At 46.7% G+C, this 20,785-nt stretch overlaps 1 protein-coding gene across 1 annotated transcript; it reads right to left on the bottom strand.

Moving 5' to 3' along the window:
- Nucleotides 1–1,753: 1,753 nt before the first annotated feature.
- Nucleotides 1,754–19,487, bottom strand: LOC309891180 (zinc finger CCCH domain-containing protein 11A-like; the record flags this gene model as incomplete). The annotated part of the gene is made up of 6 exons (XM_082785559.1): nucleotides 1,754–1,847; nucleotides 2,392–2,453; nucleotides 2,868–3,037; nucleotides 3,678–3,870; nucleotides 4,579–4,655; nucleotides 19,427–19,487. Coding segments are annotated over 6 exons (657 nt in total), but the record flags the coding sequence as incomplete, so codon positions are not given.
- Between the last annotated feature and the right edge of the window lie 1,298 nt (nucleotides 19,488–20,785).

The following is a 20,785-nucleotide window of genomic DNA, read 5'->3' as shown; positions in this document are numbered from 1 at the left end:
GACAAGGCCTCAAGGCCCGGGCCGAGCCCCCTGAGGTCCGAGCCGCCCCCCACCCACCTCCCCGGCACCCCCCAGCCGCAGGAAGGATACGATGGGCTGCACCATCACCTTCTGCACCTTCTGGCCCTGCCCGCGGTACGCCATGGCTGCTGCCGCCTCGCCGCTCCCGCTCCCAGCACCGCAGGCAGAAGAGGCCAAGGCTGATGGTAGAACAGGGCTTCCTGGGGTGAAGGGAAAGCGAGGGCAGGTGGGCGCAGTCTCTGAGCTCTCCTCCTCCTGAGTTTGCTTTTTCTCCCCCATTTCTGAGCTGGCAGAAGTCCCCGTGAAGTCCTTCGGCACGATGAAGGCCTGCGTGAGCTCCAGCAGCAGTTTCGGCGGCGGACGTTTTCCCTGGTGGGGCCGGGGCGTCACAGCACACACACACACACACACACACAGAGACACGTGGTTTTGTCCAAACATTAAGTATTTACAACAAATTCGACAAGCGCTTTTCCTCTGCCAGCAGCAAATGCCTGAGGGCCCCCACAGCTTCACAAATCCTAGCGGGAAGAGCCTACCGTGCCGCGAAAAGTTCGGAAAATAATTCAAAATTGACCTGCTAGGGGAAAAAAAACGATGGCTGGTGGCAGGGTACACAATACACCCGAATCTCAGCTCTGTCCTCCGCAGGGTCAGTGCCCACGCCCAAGCGCGATGCTGATGGCACCCGAACATTTGCTGTAGCAGGCGGCAGAGCCAGCAGCTCAGGGGAGCAAGTTTTAAAACCAAGAGGCACTTAAACAACCCTTCATCGACCCCGTGACTGTGGCAGAGTCCCGACTGCTCGCCCCGGAGTCCTCACACCAGCAAAAAGCACCAACCAAAGCCTGGGGGAACTTTGGTACAGCACAAGAGAAGGGAGTGGGGGTAGCGGAGCCGCATGGCAGAGCTGCTGCTTTTCACCATTTGATCCTCCCTGATAATTGAAAGGAAGGCTGGGTGGGCTGACCCCCACCCCCATTCCTGGCAGCAAGTTTGGTCCACAACACACTGGAATAACGATTCTGCTCCCTCCCACCCCTACAGCTTCATCATCTGACACGGGTACACTCAAAACAATGGCATACACGAGTCAAAGTCAAGAGTTGACATAGTAACTCCAGGATTTGGCTATCAACTGTCCGAGAAATCAGAACACCGAAGCTTCACAATGTACCCAACATCGAGTTGTGCCAAGGGCGGAGGAAGGAAGAAGCTTTACGTTTAAGCCTTCAGAGCATCGCTCCATCAGAAGATCGATTTGCAGCCACCATGGCGTGCCAACGGAGATCTTTCTGTGCCAAAAGAAGTGCTTTGTCCTCTCGATATCGAAGGTAACCACCTATAGTTACAGAATGGATGCACAAGACCTTAACTCTGACCAGCAGGGAAATTTAGGACAACTGAGTGCAGATCCTGGCAATTTCTACCACTTCGGACTGTGCTTTAAGTCTCATTGCAAAGCCTCAGTTAGAAAAAGGATCACCTCGGGGTATCCAACAAGAAGAACAGTTTTAATTTATTATTAATTTTTAATTATACCATAGGACTACGCAGTTCAACTGTCAATCATCTCGGAGAGTTCAAGGAGGAGGTCATCCTCATCCTTCCCTGGGTCTAAGTCGATTTCGGCTTCCAGTCCGCCTCCTGAGATTTCCCAAAGTAGCTTCTCAAAATCTTCATCCGCAGATAAGGGCGCGTTCCCTGTGGAACTCAGCCGGCGTGTCCGTGCCTCTTCTAGCTGGGAAGAAGCTGAGGTCGAGCTCTCGAGATCCATCTCCATCTGCTCCTCAAATCTTTCCGGGCTTCCAAGACGCACTTCAGGTCTTGGGAGAGCAAGAAAGAACAATCAGGATATGCCATTTCTTAACGGGAAATCCCTTTCCTGCAAACTGGCTCTTAAAACTGTAGGCAAGCCCTCCTACGCTTCAATCTTACACAGGGATTGTTATCAATCAACCCAGGGCTACATTTGGAGCCCGATGCGTTACCAGGTACATTTTTCAGTCTGGGGGTTTATCTGTGAAGCCAGGGCACCTGGAGTTGAGGTGGCATTCTTGAGGACCAAAAGGCACAGGACACTACTCATCATCTATCACCTCACGAGGAAGTAGAACTTCACCTCATCCTCATTTAGGTATTCTGACAACCCAAGAAGTCACCGGAAAGCTGTGCTGACTTGCAGCATTTCAAGAAAGCCTAATTAAGCAATCCTGCTAGCTGCTAGAACGTGGTTTCAGGTGACTTATTCCTTTGATGGATTTTGGCTTTAATTATCTCAGAACCCTCATTTTTTCCCACATGTGACAGAACTTATGTTTCCCTGGGGATATACACTGATTAAGAAAAAGAACAAGTTGGGGGTGTCACCTGTTTTGGGGATTTTCTTCAAGTCTGATGGCTGGGACGTGCTCCGGCACGTCTGGAACACCCTAGAAAGCAGCAAAACAGTATTTATGACACATGGGTAAAAGATTCCTTAATAGCTTTTTCCTCCACACTGCTTCTCCTCTGGCATTGCGGAGCCGTGGCCAAAATACAAAACCAAGGTGCTCCTGAAGAAAGTTCACATTCACCTGGAGGTTACTCACGATCTGGTGTCTTTTAAGAACATGGCATTAATGGACAAAATCCCCCCCACCAGAGAAATCACAGCATCAGAGTACCGGTTACAGACTGCCATTCATCTCATAAATACAGAAGGGTTCTACAAGCATCCTGCAGACAGCTACTGGATTTCAAAGGAAACAGGAGGCCTGCAGAACGTTTGAGTTTTCCACCTTTTCAAATAGAGGAGGGTAGAAATTTAACAAGGGATCCATCTCTGCATTAGCCCCTGGCCTTACCGTGGCTGCTTTTTTGGCTGGAGGTCCCTTCATGTCAGCATCAAAGGCAGTCTGTAGTTCCACAGCTGCTATGGCAGAGGGGTAACTCCCAGGTGCCTTACGTTTCAGTGCCTTCTTCTTGGGGAAAGTGACTTTCCCACGCGAAGGCTTCGCAGATGTCATAAAGTTGCCTAGAGTAAAAGGAAGAGAGAACTGATACAGTCTTGCTCTGCCTCAGGAAAAATCCAGGTTCTCCTAATCATTTCCACAGTCCTTCTACACACTTAAATGCATTTGGCCAGCACAATTACACCGCCATTGCCTGGATTCTCAGGAATCTTTTCCACATAGTAAACTCTGTCTACCAACAAGCCATACAAAGGAACAAAGAAACCGAAGAGCTACAGTAAGTAATAATCCAGGACAAGGGAAACCTCAGACACATAGCAATCCTAAGTGCAAGCTAGGTTCACAAATATAGACAGCTTTTATATTGAAAGTCCTGCTCCCTCTAGCAAAGGAAAAAGCAGCAGTTATAGTAGGACAAGAGTGTAGGCAACTGTTGTACCAGCTTCCTCTCCCTTGCAGTGATGTCCCACAGTTAAGTTGTTCTACAAAGTCCACATTTGTAGTGTCATTTTCTAGTCTCCCGTTCCTTACCTAACATCTGGCTGGCAGGAAAAGAAGCAAACTAAGAAAAAGAAAGTACACCCTTCGCTTCGTAGCACTGCGTGGCAAAATGCACCCAGCCAGAGTTACAGCATGAGAATTGGCATCTTCTGCCTGTATTTCAGAAGACAACCTAAGTAACTCTTAACCTTCAACACTTACTTTTAGCTTCCTGGCCCTGAAATTGAGCTGCCACTTTCCCTGCTGGTTCAGTATTAAAGAAGCCAGCAGTAGATTTGACAGCAGCTGCCTCCTTCCGAAGCTTCTCTTGTTGTTCTCTCTGTTGCCACTTCTCCCACCGTCTCTCTTCAAAGCTCTTCTCTGGACATTTACGAGTTCCAATCTGCTGAGTGGGCTAGAAGGAAAGAAAAGTAGTGCATGAAGAGGACAAAAAAAAATAAAATAAAAAAATCCGTGGAGATTCCGTTAAGAAAATCTGATCAGCAATCCCTCCAAAATGGTCTTGAAGTGGAACAGCATATTAATCTCGTTCAGGTTACTGTTGGTTTGTTTTTTTTTTTTTTTTTTTCCCATAAAATTCTGCATTCTGTAACAAGAGCCATGCTTTACTATGGACACAGTCTCACATATCTGCAATATCCACTATGGCAAGCTTCTTTAAACAGCTAGGGTGTTCTGCTGTACATCTATTTATGCCATTCTTTTTAAGCAGCAGAAAGTCATACAAGTTCCCCTATACAGTATCCACTGACAGATTGATTTCCTTGAACACAGAACTCTGGCCTTCTGTATGAAATCCTTCATGTCTGACAGATCAAGTCAGTAAGAACAAAAAGAATTCCCTCCACGTTAACTGTGTAGATTTCAGCTGGTGCTAACAGGGTTTCTTTCTTGCTGTGGTATAAACAGACTGATTCCAAGTTTGAGGATTACAGAGTTGTCTGGAAATGCTGCTGGAGACAGGATTTAGACTGCACTGCAGCTCCTACCAGCTGCTGAAGGGTAAGAACACACTCAAGAGGGTGGCACACGGTGAGTAACAAAACTTGTCAGAATTATCAGAAATTGTACGGATGTATGTGTGTCTTCACAGAGGACTCACCCGTACATCAGGTCCAGAGGAAAGTTTAGGAAAAGGCCGGTTCAATTCCACTGCCTTCTTTTCTTCTTTTTCAGGTGCTTTAAAAAAAGACAAAAAAAAGTGTTGTCAACGGCAGAAATAAAGAAAGCTGGGTACTTGTTTCCTTTGTGCATTTATTTCCTTGTGTCCCATGAGAGAGAGAGAGAAAGGCTACGATGTGCAAGCCATTCAGCATTTATCCATGAAGCAGATCCTGAGCAAACTGAACTTGCTCAATATGGGAAGCACCTCACTGGGGCAGGCATTAAAGCATCTTATTACCTGTTAGTTTTGTGCTCCATAAAGATTTCTGCTCTGCTGGGGCAGGTCCGGGTTGTGCTTTCTTCTCTTCTACCAAGCGATTATTCTGTTTTTCAGACAAGGCTTCAGAGAAAGTTTGGATGCGACCTGCACGAGCAGCTCTTGCCCCTGCGCTGGAATCTTCAGTTTTACCATGCCCTTCAGCCTCGGCTTTGGCTTGAGTTTCGCGTCTCTGAAGAGCTTTCTCACGACGGATTTCCTCCAGTGTTTTCACATGGATCTCTCCCATCGGCTTAGCAGCCTTCCCTGTCATCATCAAGAAATGAGGAGAAGCACCAACATTTAAAGAGAGTCCAGCAATATTTTAAGTCTCCAGAATTTGTCAGAGCACTAAGGAAAACTCATCTTGAGCGTTCCCAATAATGCATCTTAGAACAATATCCTTAGAACAACATTCTCCTCCTCCTCTGAGCCACTTGTATTTTGAAGACCAGCCCTATCCAGAGAGAACTGCTACACAGAAATGCTGCTTTACTTGATTACTTGTTCAGACTGCATTTCAAATTCCTGCTCCTGGCAGTGGTTCTATTCTAATTGTACCTAACGGTTCACAGAAGCAGCTAAAAACCTTGACAAGGCACAAGCAGAAAATAAACACACACCTAGAGCCAGAGTTCTGATAGTGGCTGTCAGAAGAGCTTCAGCACTCAAGCAAGAGGCGTCAGTTCTTTGTTTTCGTTTCAATTAGTTTGTAGGGATGTATGAAAGCAGTCCAAGTTCGTGGAAAGGAAGGAGGAGAAAGCATATTTAAGATCTAGCTGTTACCTCTCTCAGTACTGGTCTGTTTAGGAGGTAATCCCAGCCTGTCCTTCAGAGACTTGGGAACTCGAACTGCAAAACAGAAAAAGAACGAATTAGGGAGGCTGCATAATGTCAACTTCAGGTTCACATTTCAAAACAAGACAGGAAAGGGAACCTTGAATCCCAGTGATTACGACCTCAGCCAACATGCAAAAAGAAACATCACTGGAAAAGGACAAACAGAAAGACTAAATACGAAACCCAGGAATCCAATCCAGATGCCCGTTTAGTACCTGTCTCTCTCTTGGGTGCTTTGTCAGCATTTCCCGGAGCCTCTACCTTCTTCCCCAGCCTTTCAGCAAGGCTGCGCTTCACTGGAAGGCTGCCTACATCATCTTCAGAGAAAACAAGGAATATTGTAAGGACTTTTCTTTGCAGGAAGGTTTGAGAACAGTCAACAATAAGCTTCTCTTTTTCAAGCATATTTTCATAGAATTGCCTTTCAGCTGCTAAATGATTTTTTTGTTTTTTGCCATTTCTGCCATCACCACAGATCTCCACTGCAAAGTATTTTCCTTTCATACATCACAAATACTCTTTAATGCAGTCATATATAGAAGGCAGCACCTACGTAACAGCTCATAAAAAGTTCTTACCCGTGGAGGCTTTCCGTTTTCCTTGTCTATCAGCAAGATCTACTCGAACCACAGGTTCCGCCCCTAAAACAAAAGGGAATTTTTTTTCTATTACACAGAAACCAGTAGCCAACAGAAATATTATCCTGTTAGCCCATGTCCAACAAACCCCAGTCAGACACTCTTTTGACAGCTAAACCACATAAACTCATATTTTAACTATAATTAACATGGAAAAAAAATATTAATAGTCTCAGTGCTTGCTTCAAATTCCAGCTGAGATAGTAGAGAGTGAATCTGAGTCTGCTTGACACCTATACTTTGTGCAGAACAAAGCTGCATAAGCAAGCAGAATATTATTAGGTACAAATGCTGAGAAATATTCCTTTCTAAGGTGAATGTCTACGAGTAAAAGTACTTCCACACTTTTTTCCCTTTAAAAGGCATTTGCACAGCTCTAAACAATTTATACACAAACTCCTGTCATACTGTGTCCACACCTGCCACTGTCAGCCTCTTTAATGCTTCAGAAATTGCTTCTTATATAGCACTGGCTTCTACAGCTCTTTCTTCTTCTCGTTACTCTTCTGTTTTTCAGTTACCCCCCTATTTGCATACTGACACTTTTTTTTTTCTCCTGCCACTGCACTTAACCTGAGCACCAAATCTTTCCAGTACAACCAGGGGCTTTAAGCATAAAAGCACGTTTTGAACACAAGGCAGCACCAGAAGGCTAACATGGGTGAATTGTTTTAAGTATTGCTTAACCCTCCAGTTCAGGACTAATGAAATCAAAACAAAAGCATTCATTATTACCTTTTTTGGAAGACACTGTCACAGTTCTCACCACTGTCCGGACATTTTCCTTTTCTGGAGCAGGAAAAATCATAGAATCAACGGGACGAAGAGAAGATCTCGAAGAACCTTCTGTTCAGAGCAACCAAAACATAAGGAAGTTTACCCAACATAAAAAACTATCACAAAGAACAAAAAACTTTAAATGATTTGTTACTGTCAAAAATACAGCAAGCAGAGCATGTAAAGAAGAGAGGTGACTAATTTGCCTCTGGTTGCCCTTTGCACTCCCATTTAGAATACCAGCTGGCTGAGAATCAGGTTGCTTTATGCCCCCAGCTAAAAATGGAAGTCTGTCCCTCAAGCAGCTCCCAGTCACCATCACCTGCCGTGAACAGGATAAGAAAGTAGGGAATATTAACTCACCACCGTGTCTCTTAGTTTTTTCCTTCATCTTCTGCCATTTCATTTCCTCAAGTGTTTTTATTCCAAAATTCAGATTGCCCTCTGAAAACAGGAAACAGTTCGTGAGACAGGCTTAGAGGCACTCACTGAGGACCACAGGTCCTCAGGCTTCTTAGCGCTCAGGAACTTTCTGAAGTATTTCGAATAAAGCCTGTCAACACTCCTCACAAGTGAAAGAGCCATAGAACCAACGACATTTTGCCCCTCCTTTCATCCTTCAGGGTTCAAAATGTAGTTTTAATTTTCATCCATTTACACGATATTAGATCCCTCTATCGTTAGATATGGCTTATCAACAGTGGTTGCAAGGCTGCACGTGCAGCCATTTAAACTCCATGCTGTGGCCCTGTTTTGTTCTCCAAAAGTAAAGAAAAGGAGTTCACCTTTCTGACCCAATGGGCACGTGATGGTATTAATGGCAGAAATGAGATCGTGGAAATAACCGACTCCATTCAGCACCCCTACATTTTGTTGTGTTTTTACACCACGCTGCTTTTGACTTAACTGTCAAGTTCTTCTGATTTATCCTACTAAGGTGCTGGCATACCTTGTTTAGTAGTAGTAGAACTGCCTTTCCGAGTGGAAATCACCCGTAATCCATTTTTGCCTTCCGCAGCTGGTTGCTGGACGGGAGTTTTAGTTTCTTCTCCTTCCTCAGAAAGTTGCTCTGAAGGGCAAAAATCGATTCAGTTATGCATAGACCAGATTGGTCATGATTACGTAGCTCATGCAGTGACACTTCAGCCCATGGTTCATATAAAAATCTTTGTTGCTGTTTTGTTTTGTTTTGTTTCTTTCTTTGTTTCTAAACAGCTACACTGACCTGATGAACTCCTAAGTAGAATACACTAGGACAAAACATCTAGGACTCTAGATTCTCTCTGCAGCTTTAACTACTACACAACACATTGCTCTTCAGACAGAAAAAAGAAATTTCCTTCCTAGTTTCACATACAACTTTACACAACAGACCAGCTAAAGCCAGGAGTGGTTCTAAGCTTTCCTCCAACGTTTCAGCTTCTGTCCACCGACTGCCAGACAAAGCCACCAGTGACCTGGCCAGACTGCCTGCCCTATCGCTAGTCAGACCTCAGGTCATCTGTGATTTATACATTCATTTACAGCACAGATTCCTTCAAGAACCAAAGATTTAACACATTCATTTACAGCACAGATTCCTTCAAGAACCAAAGATTTACACAATCATTTACAGCACAAATTCCTTCCAAGAACCAAAACATGCTCACCATCATCATCTTCATCATCATCTGCAGCATTGATTACAACTGGAGGGTGTGTAGGGCTTGGGACATTTTCAGAGTTTTCCACTTTCATCACCCCCTTGGCTGTGGAGAGGGATTTGACTGGACAGAAAGTTTGTTTTGCTGCAGTGACATCTGAGCCACTTTCAGATCATCGTCCGCGCACTCAGGCGGACTTGGCAGTGTAGCTAGAGGAAGAGGAGGATCATCGGTAATATGGCAGTTTAAGACTTTGACCACAATGCAAAGAGATGGTAGCAAAGGCAGATAACCCGCACAGACAACGAGTTCAGCATCTCCTTTTGCCCATCCCATCACTGCTTACACCGTGAACAATGATTTCCCTTCCAACAACAACACATCTCCCTACCACCCAGCAAAAGAGGAAACAACAGGAAGCAAACTGCAAGGCAAACATCACACAAAGCAAAGAGAAGCTGAGCACGAAAGCAGAAAACAAACACCAGCAGTACACTCGGTGCAGTACACCTATGACTGCAGACCTTTTCCTGCCCTCACAAATGAACAGTTACCTGACGCCCCCTACAGCATTGGCACCCACTAAGTAATACTCAAAATTAATTCTTCAGCGCTTAAAGAAAAAGGACCTAAACTCACTCTTGCTTGGGGGTAAGAATTGTCCATCGATGTAACGTCCCTTTGCATGATGAAAAGCACAGTTGGCTTTCTGACAGCCTCCCGGCTGGTTCTCCCAGTAGCAAGGAATCTCACTGCGCTTTTTCTGAAGACAGAAGGAAAGAAAAGCTCGTGATAACATGCACCTGAGGCTTGCAAAGAGATGCACAGCTCCAGATCGTGACAGCTGTCACAACACAGTGCTGAAACAGCATTCCAAAGGTCAGTTTCTCAGTTAAGTGCAGTATTTCTGGGCATATTCACAAAGTTTGCATAAGCTGTAACCACTATGCACATTTAGATTGGTCATCACTCAGTTTGAGAAGACAGGCACTCTCAGACATCAGTTGAGGGGGGGTTAAACTAATACACCTAGGATTATACGAGGATTATTCAGAGGGAAAAAGAACATCTGAAATTGCCTAGGTTAACCCTGTCTAGAACTACTTCTTGGAGACTTAGTTCTGCTGCACCTTTAACTTTCCCCACTTCCTACCCCAGGCAGCTACAACAGCCTTATCTGAAGGACCGTGGGTCAGAAGAGACCTGATAGTTCATTATCAAGCCTGCTCCCATGAGGATAGAACAGCCTGTTTATTACCCCCCTGCTCCAGCAGGTTTTAGCAGTCTATTTAACAGCTATTCTGCATCTGTTGAGAAAACTCTCAGCATCTAATAAAAACTAAAATAAAAATACCTTGCTAAGACATACCTAAGGTATTGATTTTATTTCCCTCTGCTTCCTCCCACCCCCTCTCTTGGTAACAGAAACCAGTATGATTTTGAAGCAAACGAATCTATCCTGCAAAAGCACAATCAGTACACCTACGGCACTGAAAAATGCTTTGGTTGATTTATTTTGAGAACACATCGTTAGGCACTCACCTCAATTTCCATGTGTCTGAATCGGCAGACATTCCTGAAACAACGACCCTCCTGCCACAGCTTGCAGACCGTCTCATTGCCCAGAGCAGCTTCGCAGTGGCGGTAGGCACATTTGTCTCCCTGGAACCAAAAGGAAACCAACAAGGAAAATAGAGTACAGCCTCAAAAATGGCCATGCTGCTGCCTAATGGTGCTACAACTGAATTCACAATCTATCTGGTTCTACGGTTAACCAAAGACCAGTGTGCTTCCTCCTCCTAATCTACTCCTTCCTGAAAAAAAGGGGAAAAAAAAGCAAAGCAAAGGAAAGCCAGCCATACCTTGGTACAGGTAGAATAGAAATAGAAGTAGCAATCGTCTCCTTGTTTAGACATGCCGACGAGTTCTGCTAACAAGCTCGGGTTCTCTCCACAGGGACTTCCTCTGCTCTTGGAGAGAGCTGTCTTCACCCTTGCTTGGGCTGAAAGTCTTCTACTGGCTTGTGATCGGTGAAATCTTCTTTTTAAAAGGAACCCGAAAGAAAGTAACAAGTGAAAAATAATGAGGAACGAACATTTTTCCAGCTTTCTTCAGTTAATCAAATCAAGTTATCAGTCTCTCGAAGAGAGCAAAGCCTTGAAATCAGCTGTGACATGAACTAACTAAATATTCAAGTTCTGTAAAGCTGCCAGGAGCTTTGTCAGCAAGCGTTCTCTTCCACATCCTCAATAATATGACTTGGAGCACATCTGGAAGCCTGAAAACGGAGTCACTCCTTAAAAAACCACCTGATGATACATGCAAGTCAATAATCAACTATGGCTACAAATTACTTCTCTAGAACACAGTAAGGACGCATTAAACAGCACGTTCCAGGCACTGTGGGTCTTCGATTTCACCTACCTGGACAACCTCAGCAAAGTTATCGATCTTCAAAGACTTCCAGTTAACTGCTCCTGTAGGCCGAACCAAGACTGAATCCGTGAATTAATAATAAAGGGGTAGGAAGAATTTTCCTCCTCACTTTCCCAAGGGAACCTCTCATCCACAATTCAAACATAGGATGCGCTTTTAAACAGCTTATAACTAAGAGAGGAAGCAAGTCCATTTGAATGCTCTCTCAGGCTGGAGGCAGCCAGGGTTAGTTAGCTCTTCAAAAAAATAAAAACCAAAAAACAAAACAAAACACCAAAACAAAACAAAAAAAAAACCAGCGCATTTAGAGATGAACTCGTGATTCAAAGTGGCTGCAAAAATGAGGCTCCATCTTCCACAGCCGGACAATTTAACTTTTTTTTTTTTTTTTTGTAATTTAAAATTCAGCATGTTCCAATCTCTGGTCTTCAAGATTTCTTCACCTATTAAGAAAACACAAAAACCTTTCCCCGTCTTTATTACCTGTACAGCAAAAAACATACCAGTGCATCTAAATCCACAGATGTGCACACGCATACACACATCTGTGTTTATACACACACGAGGAGGGAGTGAGAGAAAGTTAGCGAGAGCGACAGTGAAAATCAGAATTTTTGCCTTTTCGACACAGAGAGCGCGTAAAAATTCTCTCATTTTGAGGGAACTAGAAAAAAATGGAGGCTCTACGAAAGATTTTGATGAGTGTGCCTTCGAGGCCGATGCTTTGTAACAGGAGGGATCTGGGGGCCAGCACACAAATATGCATACGGATGTACATGCATACAGGATAAACATATCTATACACACAAGCGTGCACAGTAGATGTTGTATGATCTCCATATCGAGAACAACTCGTAGAGTTGCAATCACTTAACAGCAGCAAGACAGCAGATCAAGGGTACAGCAAGCTTTGAGAGGCAGGGGAATGCTCACTTTGCCAGTGGCACGGCTGCATGATACCAAGGAGTTTGAATTAGTTTGATTTTTTGGAAGCAATTTGGTTTTTCTTTCTGCGCTGTAGCAAATGCCACAGGTTTGCCATCACGTGCTGTTCCCTAATCCATATATCCATCATCATCCATTGCTGCAGGATCATGAAAGGTTACAGAAGACGACTTAGGTCCAATTTAACAGCCAATGATAGTTCGATGAGCAGAGCTGCAACAGATTTTATTTAGCCACAAGCATTTTTTTTTCTTTTTTCTGATATGAAGTCAGAAATTTTGATTATTTTTTTTTTTAAAGACACTAAATGTCACAAAACCTGCAACCAGACCAGGTAAAGTTCAAATTAGAGTGATTCTGAATCCTTTCATTAAAACGCTGCACATTTCTGTGCAAATTATTTCTGACTCTTCTGGACAAAAGTGGAGGAAATAGTTCTTACAAATTAATAATAAAAGGTTGGAAGCTTTTACTCACACCAACACTAGTGAATTTTCCAGGAAATATTGTTTTGGCAGGGAATTTTCCCAAATCTAAAATAAAGAGAGGAAAAGTTGGGTTCTCATATTAGTTACTGCTTTTGACTGCTGGACAAAGGGAATAAAAACAGTAGTTAAGTGCAAGGTTTCCTTCTCTTCTTTAGTATGGATAGGAATCGTCACTTCGGACCTTTAGCACCTTCAGAAACACACCCAGTGCCATGCAGGTTCCTCTGCAGCTACTTCTAACAATTACTGGTGCTCCTTAGCATGCAAGTTTGACTCAAAACACTCTCCAGATTTAGCTCTTTTGACTGCCCAAGGAGCTCATCATTTTGCTTGTTGCCTTCCATTTTCCTGAACACACCGGGAACGCTGTTCAGAATCTGAATGGATCTGGTCTAAGGAATGGGAAGAAAGCAAAACCAACGATACCTTGCAGCCCTACATTCCAAAAAAGCAGTCTCATTTTAAAAAGGACCTCAAAAGCTTTTTTTTTTTTTTAAACTGACATCTGCTAACAGAGCAATCCAAGCGCTAAACCAACTGAAGTTGCCCCTGAAAGCCTGAATAAAAATGAGTAACTCTGGTGCACTCAGCAGGTCTGTAATAGAAGTTGGTAAGGGTTTTAGATTTCTTTTCTTTGCTCCAGGGTGCTGGTAACATTTTTGCATTAAGAGATTTTGAACCTTTTGTACCAAAGAATTAGAGGTGCGCTACAGTGCCAGTAGCTGGGGGTCTGGAAATACACACCAACAAGTGTCATAAGCTTTGCCTTTGCTGAAGGAAGATGAATAGTACAAAGAAAATCTGTCTAGTTTGTTTTACAGGCTTGTCTTTCTCAGTATGGAACAAACTGACCTCCCTGGTCTAACTTTGCAGTTGCCTATTCTGCCTTTGTCCTGCAGAGAAGAGCAAGAAAGGAACAAATCTATTTTTGCACCCCAAAAACGCATTAGAGGAGGATTATCACACCCACCTAAGGGTACTGCCTTGTTTGTTTATAAAGCACAAACCATTTCTCTTCTTGGACACTCTCTGTTGCTGGCCTGTTTTGTGCCTTCCATTTGTAATAAAGTTATTAAGATGCTTACCCCTTGTTTTTTTTTTCTTTTTGTTGTTTTTTTTTTTTGTTTGTTTGTTTTAATTTGTTTTTTTTTTTTTTTTTTTTTTTTAAAGAACAGTGGAAGTGGAGAGTCGGATGACAAGCAAGAACAAACACTAGAAACTCCTTGTTCTGCCCCTGCTTTTTAATCACCCAGCATCACCCCGGCTGCAAAACAGCCTCTGCTGATTTACCTGCTTGTTAAAGCACCCCACAGGCTGCAAGTGCGGTGTGCTAGGTGTCAAGTTATATTTAACGGTGCACACGTAACCATTCATCTTCCCACAGTCGAAGCACAGAACAGCCTCTTGCTAACACAACTCATCCCTGCTGCTGCAAGAAACCTCATGGCCTGCAGGAAAACCTCAAGCTAAGAGTTCCAAAGCAAAAGCAGAAAACGCATAACTTGTACTCTTTCTATTTGAGGGAATTCTAGCTGCTAAACGCTGCCTACATCTGAGGGCACGTTCTGAGGCTGGGGGGAAGGACACTCAACACCCACTGACAGCACGAGTGCAAAGATGCCAGCCAAGAAGGCAAAGCTTAGAGCTGAACGCTGCCTCAGCTTCCTCCAGCAGCCAGCTGGGGGTCACCTTTCACCACGCTCTCTGAGCCTCGGAGCCCCGAGTTACCGCAGCCGCCACGTACAGCTGCTCCTTGCTGGCCCAAACTATTTGAAGAGTCTTCAGACTTCAGGGACCTGTTTTATGACAGCCTCAAGATCAAATTCATCTGTTCCTGAAGGCGCTGATCGTCCTGCTGTTTCTGTAGCTGTCCAAGAACAATCCTGAACTGAGGCACTCGTCTGATCACACAGTGCTTCGGCACAGATTTCTCTTTAGCTTGACACAGCAAGGTGAAGAGGAATCGATTCTTGCAAGCAACCTCTCAAGCAGGGATCTAATAAGGTGACCAAAACGACAGATCTGTGGTGCAGATCTGAGCACGTCACTCTGCAGGGAATCACTTTCAAGCCTAAGATATTTCACCCATCTCCCTGCCCCAGAGCGACACAAGGAAAGCTCTTAAGCAATTGCTAGCCTCTCCTCAGTGCTCACGAGTCCCAAATCACTAATTTTACAATATATAAACCATGGCAGCTGGCACCTAGTTGGCACACGGTGACACTGCACACGTTGGCAGTGTCCTCAGGAGCTGGAAAGTCAGGGGTGAGGGGCTTAAGGGAAAACCACACATCAGTTTAGCAACTTGGCTCCCGTAGGATACTTCCTACGGCAGGAGTTTTAGCAAAGTCCCTCCCTCAGAGGGACCTGCTGGCTAATTAAAACGGGACTTCTGCTGGAGCAGTCAGAAGGCAGCAGGGTATCAGGAGATATCCAGTGGGCATCACCGTCAGCCTGTGGCAGTTTGGGGTCCAGGTATCAGTGGTTATGCGTGGTTTTCTCTGCTTCACTTTCTCCAAAGCTGTGAAAACATATTTCTTTTACAGCACTGTACAGTCACACGTTACGGATGGAACCAGCTGCATCAACTTCCAGTACGACGGTGTTGGAAAAAGGTGCCTTTGGTGGTCAGGAGCACAACAGCTCTGGTGAGGTGTTATTTAAGTGTGTTCTTACATCTGAGTTTCCTCATAGCAGTATGTAGCTGAGGGGGTCCAAGTTTCCCAGGTAAGATTGATGTTTTTTCTCCTACCAAGCACCAGCTCAGTATACAAAGCTCTGTTAATAACACCCAAGCGTGTAGATGATAAGCTGAAACTGCTTTTAAACCTATTTGTTGTTACGAAAATAGCTTAATACACCATCTTCACAGGGTAAAAATTCACATGGAAGGACAGAAAAACCCAGAAGCGCTTCCTGAGCTTCAGTTTACCAACAGCACCATCGGATTTAGATCCTGGCCTGGCAGCCAGGATGCAGGGTCTGTAAGCATTGCTGCGATGTGCAAGTGCCAAGGCAGGTTTCTGGCCTGCCCTGACTAAAATACCTTTTATTTTTTTAATACAAACAGCGTGCCAGGTACGCTGTAATGCCAATGGGCCAGGTCAATAGAGGATGTCCAACAGCAGAGGCGTTTATCCTAATTTCTGGCATGAAAACACTTTGAACAGCATTCTTTTCACAAAGAAACCCCTCTCTATCTTCTCCAATGCTCCAGGATCTGCTGCAGCTGCAGCAGCCGCGCTGGTACAACCCACATCTTTGCCAAATCTTTTCAGTAACTGTGCTTTACCTCGGCAATGTTGAGGTCACTCCTCTTCCTCCTCCAGCTGAGCAAGCAGCTCGCTGGCTCTGCCACACTGCAGGTGCGGAAGCGAAAGCTGGGAACACAGGAGTCAAACTCTCAGTGCTCACGAAGCCACCAGGGCAGAGGGCTGACACAGAGGCACCCCGGATCCGCTCTCCCTCCCCGCTGCGAGGCTTGCAGCAGCCCCAATCCAAAGCACACACAATGCTTCGCATGGTGATGTCACCGCTGATTCTGAGTCCCCAGGTGAGGATCTGCCTCACCACTCTCAACGTCCGTGTTGGTTTTTGTTTTTTTGTTTTGTTTTTTTTTTTAAACATTCACAGCTTATGGGAAACCATCAGGTAAACCACAGATCGCTAGGGAAGAAGTCCCACACGAGGGAAGTCCGTGCTTTTCTTCCAGGCAGTGGCACGTGCTTTAACACGCCGCGTTCGACAAAGCAGCTCTCCCCGTTTTGCTCAGTGGCAACAGGCACGACTGCAACGCACACAGGTGTAGGCAGCACCTGCAGGTCCCAAACCCTTAACCGGTTTTTAGAGAGCACCAGTTTTGTAAGTAGTGCTTTTCCCTTAATCCATGACCCCTTCTTTCCTTTATTTCTATCGGGTGGCTCTCCTCCATTTTCCTCCTCAGTGTCTGAGCAGACACTGGGAATCGTTTCCGGAGGAAGGGCACTGCTGAAGCTCCTCCATCTACTCTCCGAGAAAAGAGAGTATGTTAAAGAATACATCTTTCCTTTCTTTTCCCTTTTTTAAATACAATTTCTGAAATCAACGCTGCGGCCTGGCAGCAAATACCTACGGGACTAAAGATGATTCCTCATCCTCACTGTGACGTTGTAGTTAACCTCCCAACGAACCCATCTCCCCAGGAAGCGGCCATTTGAGATGGGAAGGGGCAGAGCAAGAGGAAGCTCTCCTTAGCCTAGCTCTTCCCCCAACACCACCTCGCCACCCAGCACCAAATTCAACTCACCTGCTCCGCCCGATCACTCGAACGGGCGTCCGACGCTGGCACACGCCGCAGCGGTGGTTCTGACGTGCCTTAAATCACCTCTCCGCAGAATCTCTCGGGTCTGTACGCTCAAATAACGCAGTATTTGAGAAATAACGCCCAGAGCTCACACTCTGAGTGCAGCCCAACAGCACCGAAGCACCGGTAGGCTAAACATTCCAAACCTGGCAACAAGGCTGACCCAAGCAACAGCACGGAACCCTTCTGCACCTTCAGCGTGGACATCAGCGTAAGGAAACACAGACCTCCTCGATCCAAATTTTAAGCGAGAAACGCAAAAGGTCACCCAACCGGCTTGTTTTCAGCAAGCTAAAGGAGAAATTAAGGCGACAACCGGGTGCATCCAGAGTTAGTCAGATCCTGAAGGCAGTTCCTTGGGGGAACGGAGGAGCAACGCGCCAGATGAGGGCTGCCTTACAGCGCACCCCTTAGAGGCACTGCTACGGAAGGAAGGCAGAAGGTTGGAACTCGAAAGAACTCGCAAGGCGCCCGTTAAGGGGGAAATCTTTCATTTTTTTCTCAGCAGAACCTCCCCTCTCCCCTCCCCTTCCCCCCTTGAAGGCAGCCCGGGGACTCTTTGCTTCCTTAGGGAGAGGGCAGGGACGGGGCAGGGTGGTGGGACAGATGGCCACAGGGTCGGATGGACGGACAGACAGACAGCCGGACAGAGGGCCCAGCAAGGCCTGAGGAAGGGCACCCCGACCCACAGGGCCCGGGATGCAGCCTGGTCCCCCTCAGGGCAGCGGAGGGGAGCCGGGCCGGGCACGAGGCCTTTCCCCCGTCCCCTGCTGGTCTATGAAGGGCTCTAGTTACCGGCGAGCAGGGATTTTTACCGATCCTGGCCGGACAACGAAGACTACTTATTAGACAAGTACAATTCTTTTTTTCCTTGTGATAACTTTTCTTGACCAAACCCCACGATTGTGAATGAGGCAAAATGAAAGATGTAACATGGGGACGTGCGCATACTCACGATGATGCAGCCTTCTATCCGCATGTTCACCTGCTCATAGAGCCACACCTGGATCCTCGACCTCTGCAGAACGAAGGAGGAGAGTAAGGCGGGCCACAAACACTGAGCAGGTTTGTTCTCTCATGTGTTCAGAAATACCTGCTAGCCACAGCCACGACAGCTCCCAAACGCTCCGAGGAGCAACTCTCAGGGGCAGTTCCAATGTGCAATCTGACATTTGAGCGTTATACCATCGGGTGAATACTACACGTTTGGTGAAGAACACGTTTCCAGTCACAAGGGAACACCCCTGCACGCCCGGCTACACGAGGGGGAAACGCCGGGCTCCTTGTGCCCACCAGCACGCCGCACAGCTCTCCATCCCCCACAAACCCGTCCCGGGACACAGCCAGGAGCCGAAAACTCACCGAGGGGAATCCCCAGACCCTCCCCACTCCCCCCACACTCCCCAAATCCCCATCCCCGCCCCCTCCCCGCGGTACTCACGTTCTGCAGGGAGCGGAAGATGAGGTTCTGGGGCGCTGCGTTAAGGGCTCAGCACGGGGACGACAGTTCCGGGCTCGGGACAAGGCCCCAAACCCCACAGCGAGGCCTCAGGGCCCCGCGACAAGGCCTCAAGGCCCGGGCCGAGCCCCCTGAGGTCCGAGCCGCCCCCCACCCACCTCCCCGGCACCCCCCAGCCGCAGGAAGGATACGATGGGCTGCACCATCACCTTCTGCACCTTCTGGCCCTGCCCGCGGTACGCCATGGCTGCTGCCGCCTCGCCGCTCCCGCTCCCAGCACCGCAGCCAGAAGAGGCGAAGGCTGATGGTAGAACAGGGCTTCTTGGGGTGAAGGGAAAGCGAGGGCAGGTGGGCGCAGTCTCTGAGCTCTCCTCCTCCTGAGTTTGCTTTTTCTCCCCCATTTCTGAGCCGGCAGAAGTCCCCGTGAAGTCCTTCGGCACGATGAAGGCCTGCGTGAGCTCCAGCAGCAGTTTCGGCGGCGGACGTTTTCCCTGGTGGGGCCGGGGCGTCACAGCACACACACACACACACACACAGAGACGCGTGGTTTTGTCCAAACATTAAGTATTTACAACAAATTCGACAAGCGCTTTTCCTCTGCCAGCAGCAAATGCCTGAGGGCCCCCACAGCTTCACAAATCCTAGCGGGAAGAGCCTACCGTGCCGTGAAAAGTTCGGAAAATAATTCAAAATTGCTCTGCTAGGGGAAAAAAAACGATGGCTGGTGGCAGGGTACACAATACACCCGAATCTCAGCTCTGTCCTCCGCAGGGTCAGTGCCCACGCCCAAGCGCGATGCTGATGGCACCCGAACATTTGCTGTAGCAGGCAGCAGAGCCAGCAGCTCAGGGGAGCAAGTTTTAAAACCAAGAGGCACTTAAACAACCCTTCATCGACCCCGTGACTGCGGCAGAGTCCCGACTGCTCGCCCCGGAGTCCTCACACAGGCAAAAAGCACCAACCAAAGCCTGGGGGAACTTTGGTACAGCACAAGAGGAGGGAGTGGGGGTAGCGGAGCCGCATGGCAGAGCTGCTGCTTTTCACCATTTGATCCTCCCTGATAACTGAAAGGAAGGCTGGGTGGGCTGACCCCCACCCCCACTCCTGGCAGCAAGTTTGGTCCACAACACACTGGAATAACGATTCTGCTCCCTCCCACCCCTACAGCTTCATCATCTGACACGGGTACACTCAAAACAATGGCATACACGAGTCAAAGTCAAGAGTTGACATAGTAACTCCAGGATTTGGCTATCGAGTGTCCAAGAAATCAGAACACCGAAGCTTCACAATGTGCCCAACATCGAGTTGTGCCAAGGGCGGAGGAAGGAAGAAGCTTTACGTTTAAGCCTTCAGAGCATCGCTCCATCAGAAGATCGATTTGCAGCCACCATGGCGTGCCAACGGAGATCTTTCTGTGCCAAAAGAAGTGCTTTGTCCTCTCGATATCGAAGGTAACCACCTATACTTACAGAAGGGATGCACAAGACCTTAACTCTGACCAGCAGGGAAATTTAGGACAACTGAGTGCAGATCCTGCCAATTTCTACCACTTCGGACTGTGCTTTAAGTCTCATTGCAAAGCCTCAGTTAGAAAAACGATCACCTCGGGGTATCCAACAAGAAGAACAGTTTTAATTTTTTTTTTTTTAATTATACCGTAGAACTACGCAGTTCAACTGTCAATCATCTCGGAGAGTTCAAGGAGGAGGTCATCCTCGTCCTTCCCTGGGTCTAAGTCGATTTCAGCTTCCAGTCTGCCTCCTGAGATTTCCCAAAGTAGCTTCTCAAAATCTTCATCCGCAGATAAGGGCGCGTTCCCTGTGGAACTCAGCCGGCGTGTCCGTGCCTCTTCTAGCTGGGAAGAAGCTGAGGTCGAGCTCTCGAGATCCATCTCCATCTGCTCCTCAAATCTTTCCGGGCTTCCAAGACGCACTTCAGGTCTTGGGAGAGCAAGAAAGAACAATCAGGATATGCCATTTCTTAACGGGAAATCCCTTTCCTGCAAACTGGCTCTTAAAACTGTAGGCAAGCCCTCCTACGCTTCAATCTTACACAGGGATTGTTATCAATCAACCCAGGGCTACATTTGGAGCCCGATGCGTTACCAGGTACATTTTTCAGTCTGCGGGTTTATCTGTGAAGCCAGGGCACCTGGAGTTGAGGTGGCATTCTTGAGGACCAAAAGGCAGAGGACACTACTCATCATCTATCACCTCACGAGGAAGTAGAACTTCACCTCATCCTCGTTCAGGTATTCAGACAACCCAAGAAGTCACCGGAAAGCTGTGCTGACTTGCAGCATTTCAAGAAAGCCTAAT

Source organism: Aythya marila (genome assembly GCF_965140915.1).
Source record: "Aythya marila genome assembly, contig: HAP1_HAP1_SCAFFOLD_192, whole genome shotgun sequence".
Taxonomy (NCBI): Eukaryota; Metazoa; Chordata; class Aves; order Anseriformes; family Anatidae; genus Aythya; species Aythya marila.
This window is presented reverse-complemented; position numbering and strand designations above follow the sequence as displayed.